Source organism: Anser brachyrhynchus (genome assembly GCF_964034855.1).
Source record: "Anser brachyrhynchus genome assembly, chromosome: W".
NCBI classification, from domain to species: domain Eukaryota; kingdom Metazoa; phylum Chordata; class Aves; order Anseriformes; family Anatidae; genus Anser; species Anser brachyrhynchus.
Window position 1 is genome coordinate 27321647 of NC_137704.1, and position 24203 is coordinate 27345849.

Here is a 24203-nt window from a genome sequence, read left to right on the forward strand (position 1 = left end):
GAGCACATCCTTCCCTGAGTGCCAAGACCTCACCCCTGGCTGCTGCTCTGCTGCCGGCGAGGTGCAGGCAGGGCACACGGCTGTGCCTCATGCCCCTGCTGCCCTGGCACCTCGGCTCCCGGCCGCACTTCGCAGGAGCTGGGCCAGGCTGGCAGCGTGTGGGCTGCCGGTGGCAATGCACCGCCCCGCGCTCCACTGCCTGGCTTCTTGCTGTCGTGGTGGAGGTGCTCCCAGCCGCCACAGGGCCTCAGATGCCCCTCTTGCCCGCTTTATGCATTTGCAGATGGGAATTATTCAGCATCCTTGCTGTGCTTTGGCTTAGTTTTAAATGGAGGTTTGGGTTTTATGTCCTAAAGATTGGGTTTTTCTGCTTGAGAACTAGTACTTGGTTCTTTTTGCAGGTGTGTTTTCCATGTGCTGCGCTGCTCATTCACGTGTTTGCAGCCCAGTTCTAGCTACAACCCCGTGAAAGACGAGGCAGGGTACACAGTGCACCAATTCATGCCCCATCAGTCCGAAGATGCTGCCATTTTCTCCTACTCCATGAAAGCCACTAAGGACCTGGGGAGGGGGTTGTCAAGCTGCATGAGTTTTTATCGAAGAGATTCAGTTCATTTAATTAACCTGTCTGCCTAATTCCTCTGAGGCCACAGGCAAGCAGCATCACTCAGGCACGTGCTCCCCTGGGACTGAGACGTCCTGCACCCAGTGACACGGCTCACCCAGCGAGGTGCTGTGTGCAGGATCAGCTGCTCACGTAGCAGGCCATAGCCTGCCTCCTTCGAGCAGCACCTAGTGGGGCTGTGATAAACAACCGCCGGCTGTCGCAGAGTCCTAGTCTGGTCAGGGCCGGTGCTGCTGCCTCTCCCTGCCATCTGCACGCTCTGTGCCCGCCAGTCGTGGGGCTGTCCTCAGTGGTCCAGGTGCAACTGTTCAAGCATCACCTTCTCTTCAGCCCACTGCAAGGCATGGAAGAGCAGGTCAGCTCACCTCTGCTGGGCTCTCATGGATTAGATTTGCCAAAGTGGCAGCCAGACATTCTGACAGAGGGTGAGGAAGGTCCTGAGAACGCCGTGATGGATGTTTTGATCCCCAAAGAAAGGCAGCTTTTCACCAGGCAGCTATATCTTACAGACAAATGAAGTAGAGTTTCTGGTGTGTCCAGCACATACTACAAACAATACGATATGTTCTGGGGTATGTGTAAGCCTAGGCTCCACAGAGCCTAGGCTCCTTTGGAAAAGCACAAGTCTGTCTCTGATACTCTCTGTAGATATGTTGAGGGCTCTATATTTAAGTTCCGTCTTCATGGGTTTCAGTTGAGTGTGTGCATGAATCAAGATACATGTGCAAATTGTGGGACTGAAGATCTTACTAAGGTCTTTTTCTCCTGAAAAGAGCGAGGATAAGCTTCCACTGAATACAATGATGAGAGCAGGCTGTCAAGATGGCTGTCAGTATAAAAGCAAAGGTAGAACCTAAAAAGATTAACAGGCCTCTAGGGTTGCTTTAGTTTAGGAAAATTATTGTTTTCCTTTTCCAGAAAGACCAAAAACCCTCTTGGTGGCTTGCTTCAGGTAAGCCAGTTGAATGTCTGGGGTAGTTAACATGATTTTAAAATGCATCTTATGACAAAACCCTGAAGATAAGGTTTTGTTCTTTTTTTTTCTCAGCAAAAAATGTCCCTCAATTCAAAAAGCCAATCCCAATTAAAAAGAAAATTCAAACCCAAGTTCAATCAACTCAGTAGATCTGTACTTTTCACTGTAATTTTAATGATCTAAAGAGCAAACAAATTAAGACCATAATGCAAGATATAAAAATGGAAGTGCATAAGGAGAAAACTCAAATTAAAGTAACCTAACGCAGGGTGAAATGAGATTTAATGTGAAGGCACATCCTTTAGCACATGAAATGTACAAAGACGTAGTACGTATACAAAATCTGAGAAAGGTTTAGTTGTTTGGATAGTGTTTGTAGCAAGTGAGACTTAGGAGTGCTTGACAACAACCAACTGAGTAAGAATTCATGCTTTGGCACTGCTAGCCAAAGCCTGCTAACAGTGTAGGTCTTGTACACAGCCATATGTGACTTTTTGATCAGAGGGTTTCAACCTTGGTTTATGCTGTTCATCAGCAATAAACCCGACAGAAAGCAACAGAGGCAAAACCACCAGAAATGGCTGAAAAGTAACAAAAGCACTGTGCAGAAGGTAGTGGCAGAAAGCAAGTGGTTTCCCAGGTTAGCCCGTGTGGATGTGGCAGTGCCAGCAGCCGACCATTGCCCTGCCGATACCGGGCCCTGGCCCTACGGGGCCATGCCATGCGGGGTTGTGATGCACCATGCTGTGCTCATGGGCCCGGGGGCCATGGGGTGGGAAGGCCAGGGCAGCGGGGAGCCCGCTGGGGCCCCGGCACAGTGGCTCCAGAGCAGCAGGCGGGGAGGTGAGGACGGCTGGAGGGCTTCCAGTACGGCCACTGCGACTTAGAGAAGCCAAACGTTTTGCTTTGCTTTCTTCTGAAAATAGACAGTTTTCTGAATTTTCCATTTCCTGTCTCGAATTGCGATGAACAATTAGAATTTCCCACGGGTGGCAATGCTGTGGCTGATCATCTGTTGCTCAGCACAGAGCACGTGTTTTCCGTAGCTGTGCCACAGGCTGCGCACTGAAACTCCTGATTGAGGCATGGAAATACTATTGTAAATTAAACAAGAATGCATAATTAATAACCAAAATAAAGGAATGAATCGCATGAAGCAGTAAAAGGAGATGCAATAAACTAAGACTAAACAAGGGAACAATTCAGCTCATACAGTAGGCCACACAATTGACTTCAAAAGTGATTGTGCTAGATGATTTGCCCACTAATTATGTTAGTTTACACCCACGGTAGTTTCCATTAGGAAAGAACTATGGGTATAGTTCGGTTCCAGATTTGTGGGGTCAGCTGAAGGACCTGGCAAGTCCCTTGCAGTCAGCCCCGTAAACTGTATCATGACACATTTCTCTAGACACTAAACCAGCACACAAACTGTGCCAGTTCCACACGACTACATCCCTGTGTCTGTTCTCTTCTGGGACAAACAGCACATCAGGACTCCACATGCTTCTACTACTCATCCACCTTCCCTCCACCAAATCTACGTACCTGAAGCTGAGTACGCACTTAACTGTTCCAGTTCTTCATGGCCTCCACAGTCCTCTGTTGACTCCTTCAGCGACTCACCCACCCTTTCCTCTTCAGCATCTCTTCAGGATGGAAATCCTTTCACCCGTTAACTATCAGGAAGTCAGCCCGTTCTGGGTGCCTCAGAGTGCTGGAAAGTTTACAGGGTCTCTCTGCAAGGCAAGAAGAAAGTCCTGCAAACCTGAGAGTCATATTCATAAACACCTCTGACAGTAAATTCATGCAATGCTGAAAATTAAAAGGAACTCTTTGCCCAAGATCTTCTCTCTCAATGAACTTAAAATGATGCTGTCCTTTGCGTTTTGTCATTTTACAATGGTTTCTCTGCCTCAAAAAAATGCTGGAGCAACTTTTTCCCATAAGCTCTTCCGAAAGTTGTCAACCTGTTCGGTCATCTCAGGCTAGAGCAGCAAATCAGTTCTGGGGACATTGTCATGCTTTCTGTATGCGGGCAGATTTATTTGGACCTTAGAGTCCTTCCAAAAAGCAGTTGTGCAACAGAGAGGGAAGGCAGACATGGATGTTAGGAAGTACTTCTTTACCGAAAGGGTTATTAAGCATTGGAACGGGCTGCCCAGGGAGGTGGTGGAGTCACCATCCTTGGAGGTCTTTAAAAGACGTTTAGATGTAGAGCTTAGCGATATGGTTTAGTGGAGTACTTAGTGTTAGGTCGGAGGTTGGACTCGATGATCTTGAGGTCTCTTCCAACCTAGAAATCTGTGATACTGTGATACTGTGATACACCCTGGCTCCCGGGTCCTGCAGCCTGGCCTGGCAGCGTGAGAGCCTCCCCCTGGGCAGAGCCGGGCGCCTGCACCCGCGCTCCCTCGCCCAGCTCCTCCGCTCCCGCCGCGGCCCCGCCGGGCTGCCCGGCGCAGGGAACCCGGCCCGCCCGCGGCCGCCGCAGGGCAGCACAGCCGCCAGGCGAAGGGGGCGAGGGGAGCACAGACTTCTCTGAAGTTGCTGGCTTGCAAACGCAATTAGAAAACGGCTACGAGCGAAATGGCCGGCGCTCTCCGCAAGCACGGGACCCCCCGGCGCCCCCGTGAGCGGCCGGGACAGGGCGAGCGGCCCCGGGGCAGCCGGTGGAGGGGCGCCGGGGCTGCGGCGGGGGCGGCTGGGGAGAGCGACCCGACGGGGCGGCCGCAGAACCCCGGGAGCGGCGTCCCCTCGCCTCCCCCCGCCGGAGCGGGGGGGTCCGGGCTGCGTGAGGCCGCCCCCGCCCCCGCCGGAGGCAGGCCGGAGGCACGGGGGGCCGGGGGCGGCCGCAGCCCCGGCCCCGTGAGGAGGCGTCAGGCGCGGGAGCTCCGCTCGCGCCCGGTCCCGGCTCCGTATAAAGGGGGGCGGCGGCGGCAGCGCTTGGCCCAGCCGCAGCCGCAGCCGAAGCAGGAGCCGGAGCGGGAGCCGGAGCCCGGGCGGGGGCCGGCCCGCAGCGGAGGGCGGCTCGACGGCGGCACGGGCACGGGCAGGGGCACCGGCACCGGCACCGACACGGGCAGGGACACCGGCAGCGGCAGCGGCAGGATGGGCGGCGGCGGCCCCCGGCGGCCCGGCGCGCTGCCGCTGCTGGCGCTGGCGCTGCTGGCGGCGCAGGGCGGCGCGGCGCCCCTGCAGCCCGGCGGCTCCCCCGCGCTCACCAAGATCTATCCCCGCGGCAGCCACTGGGCTGTGGGTAAGCCTCCGTCCCGTCCCGACCCGTCCCGTCCCGATCCGTCCCGACCCGCCCCGTCCCGTCCCGTCCCGTCCCGACCCGACCCGACCCGTCCCGCCCCGTCCCGTCCCGTCCCGTCCCGTTCCCTCCCGCCCCGCCCCGTCCCGACCCGTCCCGATCCGTCCCGTCCCGATCCGTCCCGTCCCGTCCCGTCCCGACCCGACCCGACCCGTCCCGCCCCGTCCCGTCCCGTCCCGACCCGTCCCGTCCCGTCCCGTCCCGTCCCGTCCCGTCCCGTTCCCTCCCGTCCCGTCCCGTCCCGACCCGCCCCGTCCCGTCCCGTCCCGACCCGCCCCGTCCCGCCCCGACCCGCCCCGTCCCGACCCGACCCGACCCGTCCCGTCCCGTCCCGTCCCGATCCGTCCCGACCCGCCCCGTCCCGTCCCGTCCCGTCCCGTCCCGATCCGTCCCGATCTGCCCCGTCCCGTCCCGTCCCGTCCCGATCCGTCCCGACCCGCCCCGTCCCGTCCCGTCCCGTCCCGTCCCGCCCCGTCCCGTCCCGTCCCGCCCCGCCCCGTCCCGTCCCGTCCCGTCCCGTCCCGTCCCGTCCCGATCCGTCCCGATCTGCCCCGTCCCGTCCCGCCCCGACCCGTCCCGTCCCGCCCCGACCCGTCCCGTCCCGCCCCGCCCCGTCCCGTCCCGTCCCGTCCCGTCCCGATCCGTCCCGATCTGCCCCGTCCCGTCCCGTCCCGTCCCGTCCCGACCCGACCCGTCCCGATCCGTCCCGTCCCGTCCCGCCCCGTCCCGTCCCGCCCCGTCCCGTCCCGTCCCGATCCGTCCCGATCTGCCCCGTCCCGTCCCGTCCCGTCCCGTCCCGACCCTTCCCGTCCCGTCCCGTCCCGTCCCGCCCCGTCCCGCCCCGTCCCGTCCCGTCCCGACCCGCCCCGTCCCGACCCGCCCCGTCGGGCTCCGGGCCACCTGCTGCGCCGGCCGCCGCCGTCCCCTCGGTCGCCGCGTCCCCGCCAGGGGCCGTCCCGTCTCCCCCGCGGCCGGGAGCGCCGGGCTCCGGTCGGCACGGGGTGCCGGTGCCGGGACTTGGGAGCGCACGGGCGCTACAGGAGGGGCGACGCCGGCCGCGCCCGCCCCGGTGCTGCCGGCCCCGCCGCGCCGCGCTCCGCGGTACGGGGCTGCGCTGCACGAGGGCGCGGGGTACGCGGTGACCGTGTCGCCTCCCGCTGCCGCCGTGCTCAGACCGGGAACCAGAGGCCAGCCCGAGGGCAGCTGGGCAGGAGCTGGAGCTGCCCAGCGCCGAGGCGCAGCCGCTGCCCTCGGGTGCTCAGCACGGAGCCGGCCACTCCCGGTGGTCTCCTTCGCAGCCCAGCGCCGATTACGATTGCGTTTTAATGGCAGCAAAGCATGGGATGGCAAAAACGCGTCCAGTTCAGCTGCTGGAAAGGCACTGGAGCGTAGACTTTAATATTAGAGTTCCCACATCTCACATCAAGGCAAGGAAAGTCTAAGACTTTCAGCTTCTCCGTCCAGTCCTTATTCCAGCAAATCTAACCAGGTGCCTCTCCCTAGCTCTAGGCAAAATGTGTGGTCATCTCTGCCCAGTTTGGAGAAACATTCCTTCTGCCAGTGTAGGAAACCAGTTGTGCACAATACCGACAACATCTCCAGTCCCAGCTGTGCTTCAGTTTCAACATCTTCCCTTCTCTTCTCTCCCCTTCCCTCTCCTTCCCTCACACTATCGGTCAATTTGAACTTCCAGCTGATGTTTGAGCTATCAAATCCATGCCTGTCTGGGTGAATTTCATGCTACAGTCATTGTTCTTACAGGACATTTAATGGGGAAAAAGAGCACTGGAGATTTTCCTTATGGTTATGAAGAAGAAAGCAAGATCCCATTTTCAGCACTACCTGAAAATATCAAGCAGCTGGATGACTCTCTGCAGTGGGAAGAAATGTCCAAATATTTGCTACGGCTGCTGGAAGGGAATGAAAATAAAAGTGCTCACTTCTTAAAAGGAGGGCTTCCCTGGTATACGAGGAATACCTGGGAGACAGATGACAATAGCAGCTGGAAAGATGTAAGTAAGACAAAACCTGTAAAAATATTCCTTAAAGTCAACTTCTGTGTTACAGTGACGTATTGGCTTCCTCTAACTTGTGTGTTGTCCAGAAAATTACTAGAAATGTGCCTAATGCACTAGTCATTCAGTCAAGTAGGATTTTACTCTTGATTAGAAATTGTCAGTCACAGATTATATTGCTTATGAACTGATTTGCTGCTGGGCATAAATTCGGCAGGTGTTCAAGAGATTGCAGTGTCTGGATTCCCTTCAAGTTGCTCGGTTGTTATATTCTTTTATTTTCTAGCACTTCATGCTGAGATGACCACATCAACAGCAAGTTCTGTATCAACTCAGCAAAAACAAGCTAGTGTGAAAAACAGGCGTGCATGCAGAGAGAAGGCAAAGAGCATTGTGTGCAAAGCACATCACACCAGCTGTTCCCTTCTGTTGCCGTTCCAGGTGCCATTATCATGTTTGCCTTCAAGGCGCTGCAGCCCCAGGGGATGGAGCAGCTGAGCTGGAGGGTTTCTTCAGCTCCTAGCTCTGCATTTGGCTCACGCCAAAGTCTTTTTCCCCCAAGCATCAGTTTCTCTGGCTGATGATGCGGACCACTACTGTGGTCATCTCTGGTCACGCAGAAAGAATCTGTGGCTACAGACAAGCTTTAATGTGCACCTAGGACCAGCCTCTTCCTCCCTGAAGTTAGTATACTTATGAGTCCTAGTTCACGAGGTAACAAGGCTTTGGTACAAGTACAGATTCACCCCTGTTCTTTTGGAAAATCCTGTGAAATGCACTCAGAAGGATATCAGTGAGGTTTTGCAGAAAGTACTCTGAGTCTAAAAGATTTATCAAGTAAACTGCAAAATGTACTAGAAAACTCCTTTCTTTATAACGCATGAGATTCAGAAATGGTGATAGAGTTGCAGGATTCTTCTGGGTGACATTGAAACAGTATAGAAAGAATAACACACACCATTAAAGACATTAGCGGGAAGAGTTTTTTCTTCCCATATTCTACAGTGATATTACATAGTTAATATTCCTCAGCTAACTTCACCTTGGTCTCCCTCTTGAAATCCTAGTGCAGTGGTCAATGAATACCTTGTCGCTGACTTGCATAAGGATAAAGATTTACTCATTAAATTAAGTCATGATTTACGTCTCTTACACCACTGATATGAATGCTGTCCATATGTTTCTTTCTGGCTATGGCTTTATGACAGTGATGCTTATAATAACTGTGATTAATACTATCTAAAAAGTAAGCTATTTATCGCATCCTCAGCTCTGCTGTGTGCAGCTTTGTAATCAAATTAGACAAACAAATTCCATTATGCTATGTAAAGAGGGAAATATTTTGACGTCTATAACTATTTGGTAATAAATCTTACTTAAAAAGGCCAGATATTGCCCTTACTGAATTCTATTCACGTGTACTTTTACCCTAAATTAATATCCACAGTTTTGGGGTCAGACATTGAACATATACATGGAATAATGAGATTATTGCCTTAAGTCTCCAGAATTCTCAAATGAGGGGTAAAATAAATATGTCTTTCCTGTAACTAAGACATACAACAACTGGCAGAACCTCATTTTGCCATAGAACCTTTTGTTTCCAATGCATAAAGTTAGCTTGTCTCTATTCTGAAGTAAAGCATAATCATGAAAGGAATGCCAAAGCTGTCCTTTCTGTCTGTTGGACACAAACAGCTGATTATATGCAGTCTAGAGAAGATGGAAGGTATTTTTCCCATTGGCTTCAGAAAGCAAAAACCCAGCACCTAAAAATCAAACTATATATCTATATATATCTGTTTGAGATCTGCCTTCCTGATGCAGAAGACCTGAAGATTAAATGTAAGCTTTGATTTTAGAAGACTGTGATAATTTCCTAAACCTTTAAATAATGGTAATTGTTATCTTTTTAAAAAGAGGCAATGTTTATTTAAAAAGATGGAATTCTGGTACATACAAAATTCGGACATACGTATATGCAGTGACAGAAGAGTGTAAATGACCGTTGGATTTTGATTCTGTAGATTTTTCTGGATGGGAGGAGTTCCATGTTGAATATACTTGGTGCAGGCAACACCTTCATTTAAAGTGCTGCTGTACCACAGCTAATGAAGGTGTCTGTGTACAGGAAGGATGAAATTAGCTACCTGCCTAGGTGGAAGGTGGCCAAGTAGAGTAAACTGATGATGATGGTGGAGTGGATATGAGAAGTTTGTACTCGGCATTGGATACTTTTCCAGCCATATTGTGTTTGAGTTGAAATAGAAACCAGCTCTAGGAGGAACCAGCCACCATGTTTACAGTGGATTAGTATTCACTGTGAAATCGTCTACTGAGTTGCGGTGCTGAAATGTGAGCAAGAAAAGATGAATCACGAACTCTACTTTCAGCTGATGAAATAGCCTTCCCAAGACCAAATCATGATCAAGGCAGCTGTAATTGTCGTAGACTGGGTAAGCACTCATGGAGATGCTAACCACAAGGAGTCTCTCACCGTGTGTGAGCAACCCTATGCTCCCATCTGCTGAACGTAAGTGAAGACAGGCTCTGTTGGGAAGCAGTGTATTGATACAGGCTTTATTTCATGGAATTTTTCAAAAGTAACTGATGTAGTTTAAATTTTGAACTTTAAATTTAAGGTCAGAAGTTACTACCCCCAAAGTCAGAGGCTGCAGAAGTAAATACAGATATTTCCTTCAGGTAATTCAATTCAGGGTCTTGTTTCTTAGCTCAAATTCACTCAGTGCGTTCTTCACCACTGATGCTCACACTGTGCTGTACAGTTCTCAATAACAATAAAATAATAATAATAATAATTAAAAAAACCCTTTCTAGTGGACTGAACCAAAGGAGGATAAGTATCATTGCACACAGACAGTCAAAATGGCCAAGAATTGAGCATAGCAGGAAATTAGGCTTAGGGTGGTGTGCCTGAGTTAGTTTCTCCTATTTTCAGTTAATGCAAATGAAATTAGCAAATGAAGACTTCGCCTGCTCTTTATTCAGTGAATAAACTACAATTAAAGTAGTTAAAGGACAGAAAGGAAATCTCTTCTGCAAGCTGGTCTAAGTGTAAAAAGTAAGTTGGAAAATAAGCTTTAAATTGTTTCTGTGACTTGGCTTTTTATCACTAATGAGACATTATATAAATGAGATGGCAGACTGAATTATTCAGGAGAACGACTTTCCTCATACTTCAGCAGTTGGTTATTAAGCTGAGACAAATGAGGTCTGTTTTGGAAAGATTATTAGGAATTTGTTTGTTATGTGAATACACAGAGCAGCCTGTGTATTAGACTTATTAACTTAGTGAGTGACTTTTGTCAGGACTCATCTATAAATACTATTTTTCTCTCTTTATTAGATGATGGAGTATTTGCTTCAAGTTGTGAATATGAAAGAGAACACTCCAAGCTGAAAGAAGGTCTCTAAACCTTGAAGAAATGGAATACTTTCCATAAGAGACTATGTTTCACAAGCACTTGATTGTATCAGATAATCAACAAGGTTTCCTTTCTGTAAACAATATTTCCTTTGAGTAAAATATCTAAATACAAATATTCTTGTATGTTTCAGCAATGACTACGCTCTACTTCATTTTAAAGGTTGCATTTTCTCACTTAAATGGCTTTGATATGCATAATTGTCGTGGAAGGGTCTTCCAACTAATTATACAACGTCTATCTAATCAGTTCATCTCTTAGTTTAAAATTACATGACATTTCAACATTTGCAATAAATAGTTTGAACAAAAAGGCCGAGTTTATACTTTTATTTAATAAAATGGAAATTGGCTGTGTCGTAGCTAGTAACAAAGATACAATAGAATGATTCACTTTCCACTGAAGCTCTTCTTGAATTGCTCCCTGGCCTGTCCTTTTGTTCAATAAAGGGGAGCTGACACTGCCTTCCCAAGGTAGCTCTGCACCAAGTGCAGGAAACGCGACGCACTGCCACGGCAGGCAGCAGGCAGGTCTGCTGAGCGATGCTCTGCCTCGTTTGACTCAGAGGCGAAGCGGCAGCTGAGCACGCTCCCACACACGCACGCACTCCTACAGATGTGACTAGCAGGTCCAGCACCATCGTGTTTCCACAGGAGTCTAAAGGAAGAACATTGCCTCCCAGGAGAACAAGTGAGTGACACCTTTTGTGGGGCTACAACACATTATAGCTAAGCAATGCTCCTTGCTTACTTGTAGTTTTCATTACCCAACTGGAGAGTGCCTTCATCAAAGACCCAGACAAGGAGATAATGTGCTGCCACCTCTCAAATGAGAGCACTGACAGACCAGACCGTAAGGATGAGGGGAAGCCCAGCACAACGCAGGAGAAGCAGATCTGGACAAAGGTCAATCTTCAGTGTAGTTTCTACCTTCCTTGGCCCATGCTGTGGAGCAGGAGTGTTTGTCCAAGTCATGGGCTCATAGCTGTGCCTATCTGATGCAGCTACAAGAAGGGTCTGGAAGTTTTGGTAACAGACTGACTCATCGTGACAGGAGTAACAGACCTGGGTCAAAGAAGAATGAATAAGAAAGAAAATGGTGCCTCCTAAAACAGCAGTGCCACAGCCCATGAGCTGTTTACTCACCACAACAGCAGAGGCACCAGCCTTTGCTGTTCATTAAACACCAGAGCACAGGCTGAGGCACTGTGCACTTGGGGATAAAAGATTAGGAGGGTTAAGGAGAAAGTAGGCAAGAGAGAACAGGACTTGCACTGGAGGGACCTTGCAAGGAACATTCTTGCAGAGCAGGGCACTGCTAGGCTGCCAAGATGTTAGGCAAGTACAGGTCAGAGCCAGCTGTCAGAGCGTCCCATTTTTCAGTACCGCTGCTGAGACATCTTCATCCCTTTCGGAGCATCAAGCCTTGTAGCTAGTGGTCTGAATACATCTGACTCTCTGATGCAGTTGTTTAGGGACTTCTTAGGTACACCGGTGTGCACTGACTGCTGGGGAAGGATCTGGAAAAGGCATCACTGAGACACTCAGGCATGAGCTGGCTTCCACATTGCCCACTCTAGGTTCAGGCAGTCGTGTGCAAGCCCAGACACAAACTATGCATCTAAGATGCATGACTGATGGAAACAATGGACTCCAGGCACTCGCAAGCTAGCTGTGCAGGTTGGAGGGATCTCATGATGGGAGCTGAGCATTGAGGCCGGCCAGGCTACAAAAGGCAATTCACAGCTCTGAGTTTGGCACTCTGTCCAGGCAATGGGATGTACAATATCCTGCTCGTTCGCTGCTATGCCCTCCTTTGGCATAATTGTACGGTTGAAGTGCATGCTTAAGGGGATGGAAGATTTGGCTTTAGGACCTTTAGGACCAGTTTAAGGCTAGTGTGAACATCCAGTTTCTATCTGAGCGGCACAGCTATGGGGATATTGACTGTGATAGCAAATAGCATCTCCCGACTCTTCTGCGGGCCGTAGCGGAGCCCCGGCGGCTCCCCCTGCCCGCCAGGCCGCACTTCCGGGCCGGGCGGGTGCCGCAGCCCCGGCCCAGGCTGCCCAGAGAGGGGCTGGGGGCTGCTCGGGGAGGTCTCCAGCAGCCGCCTGCACGTGGGGCTGGGCACCCTGCTCGGGGGGCTGCCGGGCCGGGGGGGCCAGGGGCACCCGGGGGAGCCTCCGAACCCAGCCGTGCCGTGGAACGGTGAGCCGACGACGCGGCGCATCGGCGAGGCGCCTGCCCTGCCGCAGCACGGGCCCGCCTCACGGACCTGCACAGCCGCCCGGCGGAGCAGCTCCTCCCGGCCCCGGCAGGGGGCGCCCCCGGCCAGCGGATGCCTCGCAGCGGACGCAGCCCCGGGCCTCGGCGCCCCCGGCCGCTCCCGGCCGCCCCCGGCCCTTCGCCGTGCAGGCGCACCGCGGCGCCCAGCGCCGGGCTCGTCGCTCCAGGCTCTCCGCCGCGCCGAGCAGTCAGTTGGACCGCTGGTGGTTACCTGCGCGCTTCGCTGCAGATATCCTGGGCTCCAGGGCAAATTCCGGTCACCACAGCGCGCATCCCAAATTCCGCCAGCCCCGGCGAAGACCCGGGGTACTTACCCGCTGGCCCAGGGCTTTTGGCACTCAAGCTTGCTTACCGCTTTCCATTTCTCCTTTTTCTGGCCGATCACCGCCGTGCCCTAAGACAGCGAGAGACCTGGCCCGCAGGTAGGATTAGCACCTCAGCAAAATCCCTCTGCTCTCACGATGTTCCAGCCCTGCCTCCCCTCCCTCACACCGCACGAGGCAGAAGGACCTTGCTCAGCATGTTGCAGCTCAGCCAGCACCACACACCCTCAGGGATATGGTGCCATCCCTGGAAAGCTTTACTTATACATCTAAATCAGTCGTCCCCCACCCTGCCCTGTCAGTGATGAAGGCAGAGTGGAGCAAGGGGTTGAGCCAAATCAGAAGGGCGCTTGGGAAGGTGGCTTTGAATTTTCATGTGGCCAAAGGCACTGGAGTGAAGGTGTGCGTGTGCTGCACACCCAGGAAGGAGAAGAAGCCTAGCCCAGAGGCCGAAGTGCCATCCAAAGGCTCAGGCAGTCTTCGTACAGACTCCAGGTGGGATCCTAAGCACAGCACCTACTGCTGCCAGCAGCCTTGGCCTCTGGCTGTGGGTCTGAGGGAGCAGGGTTCTCTCTCTTGCAAAGCCTGTGTGGTATGTGCCAGGCCTGTGTGGATGGCTCAGGCTGCCCGAAGGGGTTCCTAAATGTCACTAAAAGCATATGCATAGGTAACTCAGTTGTACCATCCCTGTCTCAGCTTGGGTAAGTCATGTGTTTCTGTGCCTCAGTTTCTCTGCATGTTAAATGGCGCTCTCCTGTCCCACAGAGGCAGCATCTAATAAACTAGAAAGTATTTGGCAGGATCTTGCAGGGAGGGGATAGGGGAGCAGCATGTTTATGATGGGTTCACCATAAACACTGGTTTATGGCATCTGCATAACCATCTGCAGATTTGCCTACCATACAAGCCATGCTGTGTTTGAGCTATACTGCAGCCAGCAGTGGCATTTGAGCAGGAGAGGGCTGCTGGTGGGCCAGACTTTCTGAGGAGCCATCTATTTAAAAACATTGCTTAAAACTAGCATCCCCTCCTTGGTATTCTGGGTTTGTCCAGTGTTCTTACTCCTTGCAGCTGCCTCCTTGCTGAGAAGGATTCAATAGAGGGACATCTGACCTACCTGAGATGGTCAGCAACTGGAACACCATCCTCTTTGTTTACCCCAACACTCCCTTCTTTGAGTATCAGTTGCCAAAGCTTCAGTTCTTGCCATCCAAATTCCTACTGCCTACAGTTAAACTCTTTCTTGAAAGTCTTGGCTAGCTGACTTTAACTTCTTTTCTATACAGAGAAAAGCTTATTTCACAGTTCTTAGTGGGGCAGAAATTTCATATGCCAAAGAGATGACAGCCGCATGTCAGCCAATTTTCACATCATCCATTGGCAGGATATGGAGATGCTAGGAGAGAGGAGACACCATATTCATTGTGCCAGAAAAGTTGGTAATGTCAGGGTGATAATGTCCTAATCAGTATCTCCTTCCTTGCTTTTTGTTCTGCTCTCTTTTGTATGATTTATTCCAGCATTTGCTCCCATGACAGGATTTTATAAATGGGTACTCAGTGGCTGACAAACTATAATGAAGGAAGTCAATAAAGTTTCAAGTTTATATCCCATGGCATCAGTGACACAGGACAATGCTGACTGCATGGAAGACAGAACTTGAATGTCTGGCCCCAAAACACTGTAGATGAAGGAAAAACCCTTGAATTAATGCCTGTTGGAGCTGGAATTCACAGTATGTCCCAACAGATTGAACTGAAGACAGATGTGGGCAGGAGATGGGAACAGGTACTCGAGGTTATTGGATAGTAGGTAGCTAAAAGTTCTTACTTGCAACCCCTGTCAGATGTAGCTGAGGCAGCTGGAAAGAAAAAACTTCAGGTCTCCATCTCACCTGCAGACATTAACAAGTCCTCAGCAGAGGAAGGGAACAAAATTGCCCCAGACCCCACAGCTCAGAAAATAAATTTAAACTGTGACTGACCTCTGTGTGCTTTCATCTCTGGGGCTGTGACCTGTCATGGCTGTGGAGCAGACACAATGGCCAGCTCGCTGCTGCAGAGGGGTGACAGCTGGGGGTACTAAGGAGTGCTAACCTACATGGCCACATCTCCTGACCCCATCCAGCAGGGACTGAGAGTCAGCCTGGACAGAGAGCCAGTCTTGCTTCACTGGAAAGCAGCTGAGCTGAACTGCAGGTCAGAACTCTACTCAACTTAAATAGGTCAGGATTCTTTGTGAGTTTTCTTGAATACTGACAGGATTTTGAGCAGGGTTGTGAAAGAAGAGAGATTAGAACATACTTTTTGCTGAGAAATGGTGGCATTGAGACCAAGTTTCATGATGACATTTTATTTGTAACTACTAATTCAGAGATCTTCGAAGCTCTTGATGATAATTGTCTTTTCTCCTGCATAGCTCATGCTATTGACCTGTACAAAACTTTACAGAGCACTTCTCTATATTAAGCCCGGGATTTCTGTCTGGGTAAAAGCAGCCAAGCCTGGTGGAAAGACTTCTCAGGAAAAGCCATCCGCCTCTCCACATTTCATATCTTAATGAGAAATCACCCAGGATTAACCTCATTTGCAAGTGGAGAGATTGCTACAGATGAAGCAGATGCAGAGATAGCGATTCGATTTTACTTTTCCAAAATTCTGAAGCCCAATGCAAAGTGGGTGATCTCATGGTCTGTATAATATGAATAAATGTATATCTATCCATCCTCTCCCCAGGTAAAAAACATGAAGCTCAGACAGGTCGTGTGGGATTTACCTGGAAATGTATTGGAATGCTTTCCAAACATAGCTAGGGTCCTAGCTCAGCCTGTTCATTCAATTAAAATGCAACTTGGAAGGAAAGGGGAAAGAGCTCCTCAGCTGCTGATACTGGCTGCCTTCCCCAAGGCCAATTTAACTATGAGCGATTGCCTTTTGACCGGTAGCAGACATACACTGTCTTGCTTCCCGGTCCCAGCAAGGTTTGCCTGTCCCGGCTCATCACATCCCCTGAGCAAGGAGGTGCGGTACCCCCAGGCGAGCACCTGTGCACATCTGTGTGTGGAATGGTGGCAAGGATTTGTCCCCATGTACCAATCCCTCTCAGGAGTCTCCTGGGGCAGCCCCTGCCAAATGCCCCGTAACCAGGACACTGAGCGAAGACCAGGCCACTCTTCTGAAAACTCTTAAGTGTTTACAGCTTCACCCACCAAAGCCTACACACTGCCATGAGCGGCACCGTACCGCTGACAAACCCTGTCCCTACAAGTCCACCTCTCTCAAATGCCATGGTTAGCATAACAACGTTTTCTGTCTGAAATTGTCTTAATTGCAAGGGTGTAGAAATCTTAATATTTTCACTCGCAATCTTTTATTGGTATAATTCTTTCTTAGAACTTCATATGTTGCAAAGAAGTCAAATATAGACACTAACAATACTAGCTTGCTAATACAATTTAAGCAAAAGAAGAAATAGATCACTCAGAAACAGCCAGGCTAAGAGCCTTAGCAAAGTTAGAGTAAAGAAGTGGTTAAGGATCTAGATGATTTAATCCACTTTTAAGAAAAGGTTTTACAGTGAGCAATTAGATGCTGGTTAAGGAATTAATCACTAATGGGTCATTAACTCTGACTGCCATTGTACAGTTAACAAGCCGAGGCAGGATTATTAGACTCAGCACCCAATTAAGGAGGAGAAGATATTTACAACAAACTGAACAAATGAGCTTTTAAAATGGAATGGGACAATTTGAAAGAAAGTGTAGGAATACAGGAAACCAGACAAGGTAAAAGAGAGATGCAAGTTCTGTCCCTTTATTGGTTTTAAAAAATATTTACCTCTCTGTGACCACTCATGTTTAGCAGATTAGAATGTTTCTTTTTGGCAGTAAACTTGTCACTTTCCTTGAAGCACACAACTTATCTTTGTGTGTAGATAATCCATTGCAGGGTTAACATTTACAAAATGCAAAAAAAAGACCTGCTTAATATCCGAGTAAAAGAACAATCGCTGCAGCTTGACGTAATTATCATTTTTTGCTTGCAGATTTTGGATCAAGTGCTTGATAAAAGTGAATAGGTGTCTTCACTTTGCTGTCCTGTCACTGTCTCTTACTAGTGCTTCACTCTCTCAAGTTACTGAGCATCAATGCTGATTCCGGTGCTGAACAGAAAGTCAGGGGGGGTCTTTCAAGTGACTTTTCAGGCCATAGGAGAATGGGAGGCAACAGGGAGGAAGGGTAATAGCGGCAAAATGTGGGAGAGCACCACTGAAATCTCGGGGTCTTGCTTGCTAATTTGAGCAACAAGCACGGGAAATAGGTTTTGGGTGACAGTTAAATGCGTTCATGTGCAGGAGGGTTTTAAGCCGAGTAACACCAAGTAGGACTGTTCCTGCCGCTGGGGTAGCAGGGTGTGTGCAGCCTGTGTAGACATCTGTTAGCATGTGTCTGCTTCTGACACAGCCCAGGTGTGCAGGCACATCTCAAACACAAGGAGACATCCTTCCCTCACAGCCACTGGAGATGTGTCTTACTGCAAGCCCTGTATTCTGGGCATCCTTGGTGATAGAAACAAAGCTCACCTGTAAAAGGGGCAGCAGGGCACTCACTGCACCTACCTGCCCCCCAGGCCAGCACGGCTGGGGAAGGGAAGCCCAGACACAGCACGGGGCCTGATACAGAGAGGCAGGCTGGATGCACACAGAGGCCAAAGAGGGAGGGAAAGGCGTTTTCAAAATAAAGGGATTCTCATTATTATCTGCAAAAGGAGCTCTCCAGACAACGGATGGGGCTGCTGTGGAGGAGGCTGTGAAGGGATGTTTAGAAACTGCTGTCTGAGGTTAAAAAGCTCCCTGAAGTGAAGCTGAACAAAGCTGACATACTTGTTTCTGACAGGACTCTTAAAGATACGCACAGATTGTGAAAATATAATTAGAAGCCAGCCTTTGTCTGGCCACAACGAGTGGGAAATGGTGAAAGGAGAGGTCTCCCAGCCTGCATTGAATCATCCCCAGGACACAATGAGGGCGCTTGTGCATCCTTCTCCCTTCCCTAATGAGAAACGTTAATTGCCACAACCTCCAGAGTGTGCAGAGCGCCCCGTGCCCAGTGGAGGAGAAGGGGTGTTTCATTACAGCTTCTCAGCCCCATTACGGGCAGTAACGGAGATAATGGAAAATAAAGATGCCGCAGATTTAGTTTAGGCACCTCGGGAAGGGTGCTGTGCAGTGGGGGGATGAGCGTGGCCCAGCACCTTGCCAGCACCCCAGCCTTGCCAGGCCAGCTGCCTCAGTCAGCCCCCAAGCAGCGGCTGGGCTGAGAAGCCAGGGGCCTGCAGGACCTGCCAGACCCTTCTCTGAGGTGGTGTCGCGGGCCGGCAGCCCAGGGTGGGGGCAGCAAATCCCATTGGCCCCCGGGCTGCCCTGCTGAGTGCGGGAACGCTGCAGCTGGGCCCTGGTGGACCCCGGCCGCTCTTTGCAGAGCATGGAGCCACTGGCTGGGTGTGCGCCCACCATGGGACCACATCTCTGGCCCCGTCAGAGCCCCCAGCAGTGGCTGAGGGGAGCCACCACAGCCAGGGGCAGGGGGCAGCAGGAGACCCCCAGCAAGGCTGGGCTGCAAGGAGGGAGAGGGCCACGGCCGGGCCTGCCGCTCCCCACCGCACGCCAGAGGCAGCGGAGGGCCTGGCCTGGGCAGCCCCCTTGTGCAGACACACAACGCACAGCCTTCACACCAGTTGTGCCATTTAATGGTGCAAACAGAAAACCCTCCCCAGATCACACAGGCCTTGGTTCCCAGCCACCCTACGCCACTCTTCGCCCTACTTCAGCTTTTATTGCAACTAAAGCATCCAGCCAAGAAGGGAGAACGAAAGAGATTTTTTTCCTAAGCTATGATCTGACCCCTAACTCCGCAGGGCATGTGGAAAAGGAGATTAAAATGACCACAAAATACAAAGCAAGCCAGGGCATGGGGAAACAGCTGGTGTGAGGGACAGCCCTCCGTTGTCAGGTCCTCATCCAGAGGAGCCAGAGCGGGTCAAGGGCATCCCTTGGGCATCCCGGTACCAGCCTTCCCAGTGCTTTTGTCCCAGGTGCTGGAAGAGGGAGCTCAGATCGTCTGCCAGGGTTTGCCGATGGACTGGATGTGCTCCTTGGCCTTCATCCGCAAGGCAGCAATGCTGGTGTTGCGTGGGTCCGCCTCGTCCAAGGGGAACTTGTCCACAAAGGTGGCCCCACACTGGTAAGGCGGCGGTGGCCCCATTGCCCCCAGGGGCTGCAGCGCGTGGGTCACGGCCGGAGAGTTCAGGAAGGGCGGTGGTGTGTAGCTGCCAGGCAGGCTCTGCGGAGAGGCCACGAAGCCAGGCAGGCTCTGCAGGGCCGTGCTGCTGGGCACGGGCGGGCTGAGCCACGTCTCCAGGGGCAGGCTGCTGCTGAGGGGGCCCATGGGGGTCGCCTGCGATGAGCGGTTGAAGGAGAGTATAGGTGAGTCCTGAAGCTTCATAGAGGTCACCTCCAGCTTCTCCTGCCGCCGCCACTTGGCCCGTCTGTTCTGAAACCACACCTGCAAGCACAGCCGTGTTAGCCAGGCACCGCTGCCCCCGGACAGCGCTGCCACTGCCGTGGAAGGCAGAGGTTTTCCCAGGCACAGAGGGACACGCGAGATGGAGCAGAGGGAATGGACCAGGGCAGGGCAGGGCAGGAGAAGGCACCGGGGCAGGAGCGGACTCGGAGGTGCTTCCCGTGGGCTCGGGGAAGAAGCGCGGTGAGGGCCCCGTGGAGACACCCTGCCGCTGTCCGGGCATGGGCTGCACGGAGCCACCTTGGGGCCGCGCCGCTCCCAGGTCTACCGCCCGGCTCTGCCGCTCCGGACCCCTGGAGCGCGACACGCCGCTTAACCGGCGGCGGCCGGATGAGAAACGGCCCCGGCCTCCGCAGGTCTCTGCCGGCGGGGCCAAGCTGCGCCCGCCGCGGCGGGGCCGTGCGAGTGGGGCCGGCCGGAGACGCGCCCGGAGCTGCGGCGGAGGCCCGCGCCCCGCGGGGCCGCTCGGCCGGGCGCCGGCCGGGGCTGGCGGCAGCGGCACCGGAGCAACGGGGCCGTCGGCGCGGCGGGGCTGAGCGCCTCCCGCTGCCACGAGTGAGGGGCCGGGCCGAGCCGGGCCGGGGGCTGCCGGCGCCGGGAACGCGGGGCTGCGCCGGGTCCGGCCGGGCCGTGCTGCACCAGCACTCCCGGGGCCGGGGCCGGGGCCGGGGCCGGGGCCGGGGCCGGGGCCGGGGCCGGGGCCGGGGCCGGGGCCGGGGCCGGGGCCGTCCGTGCGGGCGCGGGCGTTACCTGCACGCGGACCTCGGGCAGGTTGACCTTCATGGCCAGCTCCTCGCGGCTGTACACGTCGGGGTAGTGGGACTTCTCGAAGGCGCGCTCCAGCTCGTGGAGCTGGTAGGTGGTGAAGGTGGTGCGGTTCCGCCGGTGCTTCTTCTTGGGCTGCTCCTCGTCCGACGGCTTCCCCTCGCCGCCGCCGGCGGGCAGCTCGGGGCTGGCGCTGCCGGGGCAGTACGGCTCTGCGGGGGGAGAGAGGCGAGTCAGCGGCAGCGCGACCGCCCGGCCGGGCCCGCCCCGGGCCGCGGGGAGAGCCGCCCGCCCGCCCGGGACCCGGCGCCCCTCGCCCGCCGCGCTCACCTTGGAAGCGCTCGGGGCGGCCCTGCCGCTCGGCCGGCGGCGGCTCCCCGGGCATCTTGGGGAGGCCGTGCCGGGGACCCCGCCTGTCCGCCTCCTTGGCGCTGCCGGCGCCGCCGTCGGGCGGGAAGGGGCCGAGGAGGCCGTCCTCCTTGGTGAAGCCCAGGATGGCCTCGATGCTGTGCAGCCTCGACGGGTTCCCCCCGGGGCTGCGCGCCGCCGGAGCCGACAGCGAGAAGGCGCCCTCGGCCATGGCGAGCGGGGCGCCGGGCGGGTGCATGGGGCGGCCGGCCTGGGGTCCCGGCGCGGCGGCGCTCCCGCCCGGCCCCGGGGCGGCGCGGGCAGCTCTGGCACGGCGCCGCCCGGCGGGCTGGCCTCCTCGGGGCGGGGGAGGAGTGCCGGGGGGCGGTGGGCCAGAGGGAAGGCGAGGCCCCGCGCCGCTCCGGCCTGGCGGGGAGGCAGGGCGTCCCCAGGGCCCCGCCGCCGCCGCCCGCTGACCCCCCGCCCCCCCCGTCCCCCCCAGCGCCGCCACTGCCCCCGCCTCTCCCCGCCCCGCCGGCCCCGGACGGCACCGGGCGACGCCACCCGAGGCGGGGCTGGGGGCCCCCCCGCTGCCGCCGGGGCTGGCGCTGGCCGGGCGCCCCGCCGGGCCCCGCCGCTGCAGCCCCGCGGCCGGCCGAGCGCCGTCGGAAGCCGTCGTGGGACGGGCGGGGGCACCGACCCGGCACGGCGGGGCCCGGGGCCGCGGGGGCCGCTTGCCGGCAGCGCGGAGGACGGGCCCGGGGAAGGGGCTCCCGGAGCACCCCCGCACACTCGCTTCTCTCCCCGGCAGCTCCAGCCCACGCCCGTCCCGTGCCTTTGGAGGGCGCCTCGGCCGCGGAGGCGGTTTTCATCTCAGATGAGAGGCGGGAGGGGGCCGTGGCACTGTCCCGCGGCTAAATGCAGAGGGTGAAAAGCACCGGGGCTAAAAGCTGATGCTGTGGTCCCCCGACGGGGTACTTGCCCTGGGTCCGGCAGCCTTCCAAGTCATGTTTACTGACCAGGTGAAAACGCACGTGGGCTTTTCGGGAGGATGGGCTCCGGAGGTGTCGGCGCGGGGGGGATGGTGTCTGGGCTCAAGTTGTTGGTATCACTCCCAAGAGGACAGAGGACAGGCCATGTGAGCGGAGCCAATTCGGCATCCCTGTCCTCTGCTGAGGGAGTGGGGCTGGAGGCTAGAGGGCAGGACAGGGTGCATGGGACATCTACAGTTTGCTTTTGAAGGTGAGGTGGAGAGCTGAATCCCACGCCTCGCTTTGAACCGGGCTTGGTGGAGGGCATGGGCTCCGCACAGTCCTAACTGGGGAACAGCATCGTGTCTCCTGCCTCCAACTTACTTCTTCCTGCATTATTATTTTCCCTGCCTTTCTCTTTCCTTCTCTTTATCACTTTTTCCTGCTAGCACCTGCCCATTTCTTTGAGGTACCAACCATCTTTTGTCCCAGCTAAAGTAAAAAACACAATAGCGTCCAGAGTGGTTTTCAGCCTGCATTTAGCTTCGAAGATGCTTCCATTTCGAGCCTGAGGAGGGTGTATGTGAATGAAAAACATCAGTACTGCTTCTTCCAGATACATTAGCTACTGAAAGGTACGACTGCTTCCCTCAGGAAATCTTCACTGCATTTTTGTGTCTTCCTCCTGATTGGCAGTGTTTGCTTCAGCCCTTAACCACACCTTTTTAAGGGTTATGGTCAGATGTCGCAAAGTTAATTTGTTGTAGCTCAGCAGCTTTTCCTAATAGTTCCAGGTGAGGTCTGCCCTCACTGACTGCTTCCAGGGGGAGGTGGAGGGGGGGGGTGGGAGGAAGCTCAGCCATCCATTGGCAAAGAAGGAAGAGGCCAACAGAAGAGACAAAAAAAGGTTAGTATGGCTTTTGTGCACGATATAAAAAGCAAGTCAATACCATTGTAGGGGCATTGGAGGGTACTCAAAGCAATCAGCCAGGGGCCATTGTGTTCCTTTAATCTACATGTGTATTTCCCAAGAACTCCATTAGCGAAGATGAATGAACTGTGCAATGTCCCTAATTTCTTCTAATTTGGAGCTGGGTTTTTATGGCAGTCACAACCAGAACAAAACATGCCTGTTCCTCCAGAAACCCTGGGCACACTTGGGAATCCTTTTTGCTTGTTGTAGCACACAAACACACACACACACACACACACACACACACACACAAAAAGCAAGGTAAGCAAGGTGAGATGAGGCAGCATAAGCCTGTCGGTCAGACCCTGGCCTGGCAGTTAAGAGCCACTAAGGGTATTGGATCTTGGCACAAATGCAGCTTTTCAGGTTCCTGTCAAAACTGGCAAATACAGGAACAAGACTCAAAATTTTTGCTATTGCTTGCAACGTGACATACAGCAGAAGACTTCCACCCCAAAGCAGGGTACACATTGCACACCGTACATGAGAGACCTTCCTCCCCAGTAGAGCAGGCTCCTCCCTCCTCAGCAGTAGATCATTACAGGTGTATTTTCTGTCTAGAGCTGTTTGTGTCATTGTAGCATCCTTTTTGCAGGGGAGTGGAGTTGCTGAAGGAAGCAGCAATTCCCCGGGTCAAAACATGTAAAAATATGGAAAAAACTGTAGCAGAGCAGAGACCAGCTCCGTCTCTTCCAGCTCTGGAGCTGCCTTTTCTCTCTTGCCCTGCTTTATGCACGCAGAGTGCGGTGCCTTGACACACACAGGAGGCATCAGATGGCGCTGAGGAGGGAGGTTCTGACTGCAGCACAGAAACTCTGATGGTTTCTCTAATAGTCAGAGACTAACAGAGTTTAGGGTGGCGAATGATAGGTAAGCATCTGAACATTTCCTTTTGGGTCTAATGCACTGGCTGCTAGCTAAATCCTGTGCTGTCACAGTCTCCTGGGATATGTCTCATAGGTATGAAGCCTGAAAAATTGATGCTGTGGTATATCACAGCTTCACAAAGACCATTTCTCTTTGGAAATGTACAGGGCAATCAGATCTGAGAATATTCATTAGGTAACCAAGTAGGTGGGATTTATTACTTGCCTTTCCAAAGGTGGCCCCTGTTCCACCACCTTTTTAATTTATTATTATTTTTTTTCAATGCATTGTTACGACAGTTATTGCTGAAATTATGTTTGGAAGCTAACAAGAATTCTTGAGATGGAGAATCTCTAAAGTACAGCTGTCCCCGATGCCTACTTCTGGTTTATGCATAATGAAGAGTAAATGGGAATAATTTTGAACCTGTTGATGCTGTTAAGACAGGTGTACCGGATGGGGCTTTGCACAGTGAAATTGGCACCATAAAATGCCCCAGATTCTTGTTTCCTTTTCTCCTGTCTTTATGTCAAGCTGAAATAATTTACTGCCTTGTAGAGAAGACATCTGAAGCTGAAGTCAGTCTGCAGGTGGGAAATCATTCTCCAGACCAGTGATGTTCAGCAGGGACTGCCACCCTGAGAGATGAACAGGACTTTCAAGGTCAGACAGAAAATTGACAATGTGGGGGGAATATTCATCCAGCAGGA

The 24203-nt window shown here is 53.5% G+C and overlaps 2 protein-coding genes and 1 long non-coding RNA gene across 11 annotated transcripts in view; 2 read left to right on the forward strand and 1 right to left on the reverse strand.

Annotated features, from left to right (window-relative positions):
- Window positions 1-4547: 4547 nt before the first annotated feature.
- On the forward strand, window positions 4548-10675 carry GRP (gastrin releasing peptide). Its single transcript, XM_080572489.1, has 3 exons — window positions 4548-4860; window positions 6679-6929; window positions 10300-10675. Exons 1-3 carry the CDS (start codon window positions 4713-4715, stop codon window positions 10351-10353), a joined length of 453 nt encoding a protein of 150 aa, XP_080428615.1. The 5' UTR covers window positions 4548-4712; the 3' UTR covers window positions 10354-10675.
- Window positions 10676-12741: 2066 nt separating this feature from the next.
- On the reverse strand, window positions 12742-21002 carry RAX (retina and anterior neural fold homeobox). Of its 2 annotated transcripts, none has more exons than XM_080572025.1 (3): window positions 20665-21002; window positions 20332-20546; window positions 12742-19551 (listed from the first exon to the last, which is right to left on the reverse strand). In XM_080572025.1, exons 1-3 carry the CDS (start codon window positions 20939-20941, stop codon window positions 19099-19101), a joined length of 945 nt encoding a protein of 314 aa, XP_080428151.1. In that variant the 5' UTR covers window positions 20942-21002; the 3' UTR covers window positions 12742-19098. The 2 variants fall into 2 exon arrangements, with proteins under 2 accessions (XP_080428151.1, XP_080428152.1); XM_080572026.1 differs by having other exon boundaries at window positions 20320-20546; window positions 20665-20981.
- A 352-nt stretch (window positions 21003-21354) lies between these two features.
- LOC308184700 overlaps window positions 21355-24203 on the forward strand; it is a 41635-nt gene continuing 38786 nt past the window's right edge. For 5 of the 8 annotated variants that reach the window (XR_013942872.1, XR_013942873.1, XR_013942876.1 and 2 more), the window contains exons 1-2: window positions 21355-22288; window positions 24052-24156. This is a non-coding gene — a long non-coding RNA (uncharacterized lncRNA). Of the gene's footprint in view, window positions 23497-24051; window positions 24157-24203 lie in introns of all 8 variants that reach the window. The other 3 variants (XR_013942874.1, XR_013942875.1, XR_013942871.1) reach the window with 3 other exon arrangements.

Coding starts and splice junctions, on each gene's coding strand:
- GRP (XM_080572489.1), top strand. CDS start 4,713: ATGGGCGGCGGCGGCCCCCGGCGGCCCGGCGCGCTGCCGCTGCTGGCG. Junction 4,861..6,678: donor CGGCAGCCACTGGGCTGTGG/GTAAGCCTCCGT, acceptor TTGTTCTTACAG/GACATTTAATGGGGAAAAAG. Junction 6,930..10,299: donor ACAATAGCAGCTGGAAAGAT/GTAAGTAAGACA, acceptor TCTCTTTATTAG/ATGATGGAGTATTTGCTTCA.
- RAX (XM_080572026.1), bottom strand. CDS start 20,941: ATGCACCCGCCCGGCGCCCCGCTCGCCATGGCCGAGGGCGCCTTCTCG. Junction 20,547..20,664: donor CCGCCCCGAGCGCTTCCAAG/GTGAGCGCGGCG, acceptor CTCCCCCCGCAG/AGCCGTACTGCCCCGGCAGC. Junction 19,552..20,319: donor TGCCCGAGGTCCGCGTGCAG/GTAACGCCCGCG, acceptor CTGTGCTTGCAG/GTGTGGTTTCAGAACAGACG.